General features: G+C 35.5%; 1 protein-coding gene across 2 annotated transcripts in view; it reads left to right on the forward strand.

The window, feature by feature from the left end:
- Positions 1-7276, forward strand: part of LOC131079603 (photosynthetic NDH subunit of subcomplex B 3, chloroplastic) — a 114653-nt gene extending 107377 nt beyond the window's left edge. For both annotated transcript variants that reach the window (XM_058017603.2, XM_058017604.2), the window contains one exon: positions 7047-7276. In XM_058017603.2, coding sequence (XP_057873586.2) covers positions 7047-7085 — 39 coding nt within the window. In that variant the 3' untranslated portion in view covers positions 7086-7276. The remainder of the gene's footprint in view (positions 1-7046) is intronic.
- The last annotated feature ends 5425 nt before the right edge of the window (positions 7277-12701 follow it).

A 12701-nucleotide genomic window follows, 5' to 3' on the forward strand; every position in this document is an offset into this window, starting at 1 on the left:
AGGGTTTGGTAGGTTAGAGTAGACCATGGACATGAAAGTGGTTCGAAGGTGAAACATTCCTTTGGGGATCAATAGTACAAGGAGATAATGATACAAGAGGGGTTATGACTTGCATATGGTTGTGGGATAGGACCATAACTTGAAACAAAGTCCCAACATTGCAAGTTTGAATGGATTTTTGCATCTTAGGGGTAAGACTAAGGTAGAAGGGGTGGGATTAAGATTGGGAAGGGAAAGTGAATTGGGACTAAGGATAATGCAGGGAGAAGGAAAGGTAACAATGTTGAGAATTAGTGTGAGGGATAAACTTGGCACTTTGGACATGGTGACAAGTTCTAGGGTCCTTTCGAACATCCAAACCTTAGCTAGAACATGTTAGGATAGGGATGATGAATTAGGGTGATGCTAGGAACATGGACCTTAGAACTAGGCTCAAAGTTCTTGGTTCTACCTGGGGGTCTACAATTAGTGAATGGAGGGGATGAGGGTCCTAGGGTTTTGGAACTTGAGGGCAAACATAAAGAAGGGACTAGAGCTTTGTAGTTACCTGAGATATTTAGACTTTGTCCCTTGGTCGCAAGTTTGTTTGCAAACTTGAGGCTTGAGAAGACAAAGGGAAAATTGCGAAGGGGTGAGTTAAGGTCTTGAGAGAATTTGGAACCCTAGGAAACTAGTGTATAGGTTTGATTTTGCATGAAAGCTTGTCGTTTTGGAAAAAGAATGAAAGTCCCACCAACACAGGAACACAAAATTATCAAACACTTCGCAACCACGAAAGAGGAACTCACTTTAGGTTTCTCTGATCAATGATTGATGGTGGGTAAATAGGGAAAACATAATATAAGAGGACACAAACCGTAGCCAATTTTACAATTGGAAGTCCCACAAATTTGTGCACTAATAAGATCATCCACCTAAAAGGTACGATAAATATAACACGAGTGATTATATCATAGGTTATGTAGGCAAGGGTAAGAAGGACTGTATACCTAAGGATCAACATGAGGTTGAACCTTGCTAACCATAAGATCATAAACTATTATATCAATATTTGTAGATGTCATGGAACTAGCCAAAACTATGTCAATTCTAGAGTTAAAGTAGAAGAAAGAAGTGGGATGTTGCCATCAGTGTCAAATATACTCTAATGGGGTGGATGATGACATGAGGGAGGAAGATGTATCGACAATACTTGTTATAATGGAGTCGTTTAGGGGAGGGGATGAATGCTTAAGGTATGAAAAGTTTAATTGGTGGATAAGGTATCATCAATGGCCATGGAATGAGGTGTGGATGAAGCAATGGGATCATCAAAATTAGGAAAGATTAGTTAATGATCTAAAGAAATGGTGGGAGGTATTGATAAAATGGGATGATGAAAGATAATGGTGGATGAGATAGGAAGGGAAATGGGTGTAAATATAGGACAACTTGAGTAAAGAAGAAATCTACACATCAACTCCTACCAATACATGTGTGGGAAAAATGTGGCTTATATTTTGTTTTTGGTGTAGGATGGTAAATGCCAAGAGGTTGGAGGATCTTTTCATTAGAAACTATGGGTTTGTGTGACATATGGGTGGTTGTAGGTAATGAATGTGTGTAAGAAAGGAAGATATGATAGGTGAAATATTAGTAATAAGAGAGATGGAAGTATAAAGGGATGATGCATTATGAGGAGCATAAGGTAGTTGCAAAGGAGATTAGGAGGGGAATATCAAGTGGAAATAGGAAGAAAAAAATGGGGATATGCTTGTCATGGGTAGACTAGAGGGGTGAGTAAAAGTCGAGAAATGATGGGAGGATGAAGGGGTGTGTGATCGAGTATGAGCCTAGATGATTTCAGAGGGGAATGGGACCTTGAATAAAAGTGGGAGGAGGACCACACTTCTTAGGCTAAATACTTTGTAATGGAGAAGGATGGACATAGGGAGCTTGTGGTAGATAAATAGTAGTAGTAGGTGAAGGGGTCATAATACCGTAACTTTATGGTGGTTGAGGAACATGTATCTTAGGATGCTCAAGAGTATCAAAATAGAGGGGTTGTGCTCATCATTAAATGTGTGTTTCTCTACAAAATGCATGTAAAAATCAAGCATGAAGTTGTTATGTTTGAAAGTGGGAAGTGGCTTTTCAAATGAAATGGTCCATGGTTAAGATGGTGGAGGCACACTAATGTTGCACTAGTGAATATGAGATTGTGACAACATGGGTGTCATGGATGAATTTAAGGCATTGACGGAGAATGAAAGGAACAATTTGATCTTTTTCAATCCAAGATGGGCCAAGATTAAGAGAAATGATTTGAAGTAGGTATGTTATGAGCAAGTATTGAAATTTCATTTAGAGCTACTCGCAAAGGTAAGACAAAAACCTCAGGCATCTATACATAATCCATCATAATATTTCAATGAAACTTTGGATGCAACATAAGATTATTGTTGAAGATTTGTATTGAGAAAAATTTCACTAGTTATGATGTGAAAGGCCAAAATGGTTCTACGAGGTTACCCTCACAATGACCAACATTAATAATACCAAGAATGTATAATGGACCATGGTAATTGTTATTAGGAATCTCAAAGAGAAAATGTGATTAAATGAAGATGGATCAATATCCTTAGTGACTTGAATAGCATTGATCATGCCTACAATGTTTTCAAAAGAGATTTTGGAGAATTGATCTTAATTAAGAGGATCAATGTTGGAAGAAGGAATAGAAGAATGTTTGACAATAGGATTAACATTGTTTGCTTGGTTATATTGGGTGAAGAGATTGGTGTAAATTTGAAGGTTTTGGTTTGGAGGGGCTATAGAAGGGTTGCCTTTATCATTCAATCTATCCACTTGAATTAGATGATTGTCTATAAGGTACTAGATTTTGTGTTGAAGTACCATACATCTTTTTGTAATGTCCCTAGAGACCTTGTGGTATTGGAAACAAGCACATGCATCATAGCCTCTAGGGAGGGGGAGTGTCAATAGGTGAATGGGAGGAAGTGTAAGAAGATTGACACAAAGGACCTTGGTTATGATAGAATTGTAGGAATCAACAAAAAGATATAAAAAGATATAACCTTAGCAAAAAGAATTGTCAAACGAAGAAGAGAGGATAGTGTAGGAGAAGGATTTTTGGGCGAAGCAATGTTTATAGATTCTTTTGTTTTGGTTTTATTATAGTTGTATTTGTTGTTGTAAGGCTTGTATAGTATGGTAAATGTTTAGAAGTGGATGAATTAGGCACACTTGTAGAAGCACAATTGACTTTTCCCATTTGGTTAGATAGTCATGCAAGTGAGAATACAAGTTGGCAAATGAATTGTAATTTTGAAACATGAGTTTTTCCTAGTGTTACAAGAGTTAAAAACCACTTAGGGATAAGAGTACAAAGCTTTGTCACACTTTTGGGACATTGATCAACACAAGTGAATCTAAGCATTTTTAACTCAAATTTAATTTTGGTCAAACATGTGGTCTAACTAGATTCATTCTAGCTAAATTAGATATAACAACAACTTTTCTAATTGGAAGTGCTCACTAAATGCATATGTAATACCTCATTGAAGCCAATTTACCAAAATAGTAATATTTTTTGAAAAAAATGATGTTGCAACAATTCCTACTCATGGCAATAGTATTGTTGAAAAGAAAAAAAATCCTTTTGTAGATCTATAAGTTGTTTGTTTTCACACACACACACACACACACACACACACACACACACACACACACACACACACACACACCATGAAGGACGTGGTATCATCCACCTTCAAGAAGCATCCGACAGAGTTGCCAATGGCCTCATAACAAGAATACTCCCAAAAATGAAGGGGAGAGACACACCCACACTAGATGTACATGGAGTGTTTCAGTAAGAGGGTTAAAAGAAGCTGTCTAGGGTTTGATCGAGAGAGAGCTATCTCATCAAGCCCATAGCTTTCTCAACACCAAGTCGCGATCATCAGAGGAAGCAAAGGAAGCAATAAACAAACTTTTGGCACACGGGTAAAGCTCAATGATACTAGCAACTAAAGGCTTCCAAGAATCACTCACCCAACAATGCAGATTTAGGAGGGAAGGCCAAAACCCTGCAAATCTGCACACCAAATCATAACATTGGTAGAATCTAACATTTTGTACCACATCTTGGTCACAAACCACAATAGGGGAGGTCTTGGCACAAGGAAGAGGACAAGGTTTCCCCTTGGGAGGAAGAACAATAGTAGATCTGGCAACATGAGCAAAGACTTTCTTGCTAGTAGTAGGAAAGGCTTAGGAGGGGGGTAGGTTCGAGAGGGAGGCCTCGCACGAGAAGGCGCACCAACAACACCAACATCTACATGCACAAGAGAAGGGGCACACACACCATCAAAAGAGCAGGGTACGGGAGACACAAGAATATCAGGGACAATCTTTGTTGGATAGTGCAGAACCCCCGTAGAAGAGTCCACTTGTGCAACAACACTAGGCAAAACAAGCGAACCAAAAAGAGAGGGCTTGACAAAGGCGAACACAGGCACAACATGCGAGAGAACCATTTCAAAAAGTTCTGTAGATGATTACTTGTTACCTCATATGTTATAGTAGGGAGAATGCCCAACTTTTGTTGCATTTGTCAGAAATGATGTAATAGATGGGGTTTGGCAAGACCAAGAAATTATAGATAAGGAAAGGATGAGGCGGTGACAATGGACAATAGGATGGTGGGATAGTCACACAATAGGATGGTGTTGACATGGACCAAGGATTGAAGAAAGGGTAATTAAGAGAAAGACAAGGATTACAAAAGTAGACTAAAGGTGGAAAAGGGTTGAAATGAAGGATTTAAAGGTGTATAGGATTCGAGGCTAAGGAAGTTGCTAATCAAATCTAGGAAATGTATGGTAGGGGATAGGAACCTAAAGGGAATTGACTATTAGAGGTAGTTAACAAAGACAAGAATCGGTGGTAAAGTTGACAAGCACAACAAGAATATGGAAAAGATAAAAATAAAAAGGATAAAACCTAGAGGTTGAAGCTATAAAGGAAAATGGAAAAGAATAACACCAAGCAAAAAAGGATGAAGTTGTAAAAAGAAATAGGCTACATACTAATCTAAAACATACACAATACAAATTTTTTTTGTGTGTAAGATATGTCCAAGGTTCACCAAATGTAAGTAAAAAATGAGTTATGGATTCGGATAAGGGGCATGAAGTAGTAGTCAATACAAACTTAATGCATCTTGAAAATCAATTTCTGTCTCTAAAATGATTAATATGAATCCATAGTCATAATTATCACATAAATAAATAAATTGATAAGAACAATTGATAGGGCGTTTAGGTGAAAGAAAAGAAAAGGATATGGATTTGGTTGGTTTCTTGTGTATTTAACTAAGGATAAATCAAACATAGATTACTAGATTCTCAATAATATAAGCTTATCTTGATTTATCCTAATCATGTATTGCATTGGGATTGGAAGACATAAATAAATAAGGAAAGCTAGGAATTTGAGAGAAGCGATTGAAAACAAAGAGCTCACATTTGATAAAATGGATATCTAAAAATGGAAAAAAGGTTGTGGATGTTTGCAATAAACTAAATAAAAAATTTGGAGGCTCTATGAGGTCTTCTATGGAAAGGGTGCAATCGATTCAAGAATTAATTGTGGGAGGCATGATCATCCTCTACTCAAAATGCTCCCAAAATTTCACTATTGACTCTTCTTTGTTTGTTACACCTTTTTTTGGTTGCCACATGCAAAAAATTACCAAAATGTAGAGAATTGCAAGATCTAAGCTATGGGGCAAAAAATGGGTTGATACTATTTGGGGGTTTGCTCTAGTTAGTCCCCTCATGGGCAATTTGAACTCGAAAATCCACAATAAGCACAATTTGGGAATAGACAATGTGTGTGTTTAGACCTAGTGGTTGTGATGAGTGATGTGTGTAAAGTCTATGAAACAATACATAAACCCTAGTGGCCCTAAACTAGGAGAATGTGGTGTGTATGAGTGATGAATGGGTAGGGTTATGGAAAATAAAGGGATGATCACAAGAGTCTAGGAGGGAGAAGAGATGATGCGGGTTAGGTTTAAGTGTTTTAAGATTTTGAAAGAGGGCTTTCTAGGGCTTAGGATGATAGTAGATAACGTAGGTCAAGGCTTAGGATGTTGGAGGAAAAAGAAAGCTACAGGATGTCATCAATGGGAGGCTAGATAGGGCTCCACAGCTATAAATTTGCAAAATGCTAGTCGTCAACGTCTGCTCCTAAGTAGACACTTGCAACTTGCTTGAAAGGTTATAAAAGAGAAAAATAGGAAGTATGCTTACTCAATATGAATTGTGAGTGAAAAGGGGGAAATATTGGACTATCATATGATATATTATAGGGCAAGTGATGGGGAAAAGCACATTTAGGTTTAGGTTTAGAGGTTGTAGGTAAAAATTGGGCTCAAAATTTAATAAGTTAGCCATGCCTCCTTTTCCATGGCCATCCTACTAGTTGTGGTATAATCACCATAAGTGGCATTTAGTGCCACGAGGTCCATATTTTTGGGAAGGATCCAATGGTCATTGTAAGGTCCACCAAGGTTCCTAGTGATGTGAACATTGGAAAGGCGCAAAATTGGTGTATCGTGGTCCTAAAAATGCTAGGTAAATAGATGCTATAATGATGACAATAATACAATAAGGAAGATGTTGGCTATATAATTTTCATTATTACAACAATTAGTAGATTTTTATGCATAGTTGGTAGTACCTTTCAAAACATAGAGAGAACAAAGGGAAAATTACTTAGTCAATGAATATGGAGGTACTTGGTTATTTGTTTTGCAAATTGAAAAAAGGAAGAATATATTATGTGCCTTGATAATTTACTTACAAAATTACGTGGATATAAATCTCCAAAATAGATGTTTGCATATAATAATGTTGTAATTTCCCAAATAAAACTACAATATAAGAAACACCAACTTGCTGCCCTATAGTATCTATTACAATTTTGTTTGTTACATAAATTAATATGTTTTAACTAATAATTTTTTTTTTGGGCAGGTTATTGTGCAAAGGATACCACAATGGAAGAAAACATAGGCACAATGAAGTAAACGATTAATGAAATCCGTAGGAATATGGTAATGCAGTATTCTTTTTAAGAAGGATAGTAATTTAGATACAAACTATAGGTGGCTACAAGAAGTTTAATCTATTATTTTCAGAAACATCAAATGTAATTGAAATGAAATATTTAACTTACATCACATCCACCTACACGATGTTAAAAATAGAAAACAATGTGAAAAAAATATTAACAAGTGTTTTGTAATTCAGTTTCTGGTTGCTTCTATGTTGCCACATACTTTCTTACGAATATTATTAGTGCCAATTATTTCATGTTTAAATAAATCACTTGTTTATATCACAAGCTTAATAAATTTTGTACGTTATTTAGTCTTCCTGCTTTAATGAGATTTTCTATTGTAGTTTCTCATACTTGGGATATTGTAAAATCACGCTTTTCATCTCAACCTCTAGTTGTGAGATAATGAGAAATTAGTTCAAATTGAATGATAACATTGCCATTTTTGTATTGATATTAATTTTGTTGATTGAATGGGATAATTGGGCTAATCTTGAATATGTAGGTTCTCATTTTTTGAAAAGGTTGCTATCAAAGCCTATATATTACTTTTCTTTATATCAAGTCTTTAACAAATGATGGTTCTTCATCTGAATCAATCTCTTTGTTTTCACAATTATTAATCTAGTCTATCTTATTTTGATACCAACTCTTTTTTGAGGTGCAAGCTTTGGTTGGTCTGGTAATCTGGTTGTATTCATGTCCTATATTTTCATTTAAATGTTATTACAAACATATAATCTCTCCTAATGATATTTTACTCATATTTTGTAATCTCAAAAATGTTCAAAGGCCTAAACCCTAAATAAAATAGTCACATATAACTATTATTTGTACTTATGTTTTGAAAAGGAACTAAATTTCTAGGTTCCCAACTTAATTTGTCTATGCTTGTTTATTATACCATGAAGAGCATCACACCTCTCGTTGTATTTTATTGTACAATAATTTTTTTATATCAATTGTTTATTATCATTACAATTGTTCTTTTTATATTGATTTTCATTCGATTGTAGCTACATGATTTGGTTAAGGAAGAAATATTTTGTTGTGTACTCTTTTTAATAAATACATCATTTGCATATAAATTAGTAATAAAAAACATATCCATTATGCATATCCTTACTCATTGTTCTTTATAATTCATCTATAAATTATCCAATCAATATGGTTGAGAGGCGATGTCCATGTTTTACACTAAAATTACTATCGATTGACTTCACTACATTTATTTTCATCATTTTAATGGTATTATCAATTTTGATAACCTTTTCATATAGACCCAAGGTTGCACGACTCCATTCCCCTTGAACTTCTAATTTCTTCATTATTTCCCAAAGATATATTCATGGGATTGTATCAAAATGTTTAAAAAATTATACAAAAGAATGATTTGTATAATTATCCTTTCCTCATGCTTGATTGTGAACAGATTCAAGTAACCAAGCTAATCAAATGTATTGGCTGAAACACTATAGGAGAAAAATCACTACACCTTTTTCAGCCAATTTGCTTCAATTCATCTTTGGAATTATTCCAAATTTATGTTCAAAGAGTCTACTAGCCATAATTCTTTTGTTAGTTTTGACACTATCTTTCAATACACCACCTTTGGTTAGACTGCATTTACTTGTTGTTAGGAGGGAACCCACAACACACTTCATTGTACTTATCGGTAAAAAAGGATGAAAGTTGAACCTTCCCTCTTGATCATTTTAACTATCATGTCATTGGGACAAGATGCCTTCCCATTAGCAAGACTTCATACATGCCTTTATTTCCCTTGTTCCCTTTGTAGAGAAAACCATGTTATAATAATTTTTTTTATTTTATTTCCATTAAGTTCATGAACATATGCTATCATATTATTTTATCTCAATTAATTGAGTGTGTTGTAAGTGTAACTAGTTTTTCTTTTTTAGGTGAAGATGGATTTTTTATTTGGTGTACTCAAGGTGTTGGATCTCAAATCAACAGATTGGATAGGCTCTAAGGAAATGCCAACTCCTATGATCAAACCTTCCAATTTGACTTGGCCAACTTATAGAGTGAACCTATTTGGTTACTAACTCCCTCACTTTAGGCTTTGCAAGACCTAGGTGGGTATACCTATTCACTAGTGGCTTTCGATGACTAATGCTTTTTATAGCAGATTGAGTATCTTGATCTAAATTCTTCCCTACCTCAGAATGACATAGGTTCCTAGGATAGGTGGCTTTTAGATGAGTTCAAGATTATTGTTGTGAAAGCTATTCGATCTTTGTACTTGAAATTTATAAGTATGTATACTATTGCTAATTGGTTTTATGTGTCCTACTCAACTAGTCCTATTGCTTTAATGTAAAGGTAATTAATATGGTAAAGGTTGTGATTTGTGAATGACCAGTGTCTTTCCTGTTATTTGGGCTACAAAGTCTTATATTTCCCTAGGACTTAATGTATGATTTGTGAGACAGTTTTTAAACCTACTCCCTTTGGTAAATCTGTCAGTTACTGTTTCTTATGAGATATGTTAAATGTTTATATCATAAACTGCCTGAATGAATTTAACCCTAACCTTAAGGGACCATTCAAGGAAGAACTACAAGGAACAATTACAATCCACGAGTAGATCTTTTTAATCCAAGTTCATAACATAGAAACATAAATTTCACTGTAAGAATACGAATAACCTTATCTCCTTTAGATAATATCACAAACAACTGCCTATAGAAAACGAGATAATCCACAACACATATGCAGAGAAAAATGATTGATTCTATTAAAGCTTCCAAAATGGTACAATAGTATGCCAGAGGCTATAGTATTTGTCCGACATCTGGTATTCTAATCATCTCTTCATTTTACAAAACATGCTCATATAAATAAACGAGCAACACCTATTCTATGAGAAGTCATGTCCCTTCATCATTACAAACCTGATTACAATTGCTTAACAAAGTGAAAGATAAAGAGATTAAACATGCCAAGATGATTAATATAACTGTCACTCTTATAGCATCTAACGGCCACACCTTTTCTTTTCATATCTGTCTCCAATGAAAAGAGATCAAACACTATCTGGTTGACATGTGGGGCTATATTATCATCCTGGCTAAATCTACCCATGACTTTCTCCTTAATCTGTGCAAATTCCTTTTGCCATTACTCTAATGGAGCCAGTTCTCCTTCCTTCTTTTGTCTCTTAGGTTTATCATCTACAGATAGGGTTTCTTTCGCTTTCCTAACTTTATTGGCCTTCGAAGATGATGACTTCATTTTAATTACAGGTTTTTAAGGGAGCAAAACTTACTTGAATTCCAAGGGCTCTTCTTGCGAATCCAATTTTGAATTGTCTGGCTTTGAATCACTTTGTGTGAATTCTCTTAGGAATTGTCAACAACGTCTCCTACGTCATCAATTCATTGAGCATTTATGGTGAATTTACTAGTTAATAATTCCAGTTAAGCAACGGTCACACAGATATTCGTTTGAATTTACGGTGATGTGACTTTACTGAGATTTGTTTTGATCTTCACGACAACGGGTAATCATTTGTCTAGCAGTGCTTTGAATTTTTTACCGACACTTATCCAACCTTACACCTGTGTTGTACTTCGATGAAATCATATGTCTCGATGGCTTTATCTTATGTCTCCCCAAAACACTATATTCCATCGATATCATTCTTTATTTCGGTGAAATTGACATTATCGTGGACACTTCTCTTGGTCTCATCAATATCTTTATTTCATCGAAGCCTTGCTATAAGTGTTTATGTCAGTATAATGTTTTATCAATTCATCGAAATCTTCCTTTTCGATGAAAATGCTTTTATCGCTAAGTCCCTCCGTCGTTAAATCGATGTTAGAATTCCATCGAAACAATTCTTCATTATCCGGCCTTTGTACTAGCGTCGATGAAATTTCCTCTTTCGGTAAAAGATAAATATTCTTCGTCGACCCTTTATGTTCGACCGATAACAAGTCATCAATGGAAATTTCTCATGTTTCATCGATCTTTTATCCTTCGATGAGAAAGCTATCTTCGGTCAACATCCTTTGTGCCTCTTCGATATGCTCCTTTTCCTCGAAATAGCTTTGTCGATAAGATATCTTTGGGTTCCTTCGATTTTATTCTTTCGGCCAAACTTCTTCCCTCGACGAGCTGTTCACATATCTCATCGATACTATAGTTTCATCGAAGCTCTTTATTTCATCGGAGGGACCACTCCTGATTTCCTCGATGTACTTTATGTCAATGGAACTAATGTTTTTGGTGAATCGTTTGGAAGTCCATCGTGGCCAAGATTTGTTCGATAAGTCATTTTATCGATAGGATAATGGTAGGCTTCTTCGATAGAGTCATTTCGGTCATATTGGGTGTTTCAGTGAAGGATTAGTATGTATATCCGATGGCCTTTGTTTGAGCGATAATTTTTTAGGATTTTGATGTCGATGGAAATGCCAAAGGTTCTATCGAAATTCTTAAGGGCGTGCTTGATTTCATTTTTTTTTATAGAAAACTTTTGTAGCTTCAATGAAACCGCCAGATTCCATTGATTTAAATCCAATGCTCAACAGTGGCTCTGACTGGGGATGGAGGTATACTATGGATGCCTTCAAGAATCTAGGATCTTTGGTTAATAGGAACATACTAATGGGAGTTCGTGGTATACACAGTGAGAAAGTAATCCTACTCTACTGTACATGGAATTATATTGTCTCAATAGAAAATTTTCTTTAGGAATTGTCCATGTACCGGCAAATCTTGACTCTCTCCTGTTGCACTTTGTATGAAATATGAGTCTTCTCCTGCCTTCTCCAGGATTATATATGGTCCTAGCCAGAGAGCCTCAAACTTCCCATGCTTGCCTTTCTCCTGATTTCTTGCATCCCACATAAAAACCCAATCACCTATCTCAAATTTTCTATTTGTTGTTCTCTTGTCATACAATCTCTTCATTTGATTATGTAATTTAACCTTTTATTTTTGGGCCTCTGTCCTGATTTCATCCAACTCTATTAATTGCACAAGCCTTTCTTGCATAGGATCAATGATATCAATCTCTTCCTGTACTATGAATTTGTGAACAGGCAAGAGGTTATCTAGAGGAAGTCTAACTTTCTTGCCATAAACTAACTCAAATGGAGATCTTCCTGTAGACTTCTTCACTGTTATCCTATCTGCCCAGATTGCCAGATTCAATTTAGAATCCCATGCTTTCTTATTTTGTCCTAACACCCTCTTAATGATCTTGAGAATATTTTTATTACTAGATTCAGCCTGTCCATTACCTTGGGGATGATAGGGAGATGATTGAGATATCTTGATGCCATATTCTCCACAAAAGGTGTTGAATTCTTCAGATCTAAAACACATACCATTGTCTATGATGATTCTTGCAGGGACACCAAATCTGACAATGATATTTTCCATCAAGAATTTGATCACCACTTTACTAGTAGCCTGTTTGGTAGGGATTTCTTCCACCCATTTAGTTAGATAGTCAATGGCTACCAAGATCTATCTGTGTCCTCCACTAGATTTATCACATATTTCCCCTATGAAATCCAATCCCCATTGTTGAA

This window comes from Cryptomeria japonica, chromosome 9, assembly GCF_030272615.1.
Source record: "Cryptomeria japonica chromosome 9, Sugi_1.0, whole genome shotgun sequence".
Classification (NCBI taxonomy): Eukaryota; Viridiplantae; Streptophyta; class Pinopsida; order Cupressales; family Cupressaceae; genus Cryptomeria; species Cryptomeria japonica.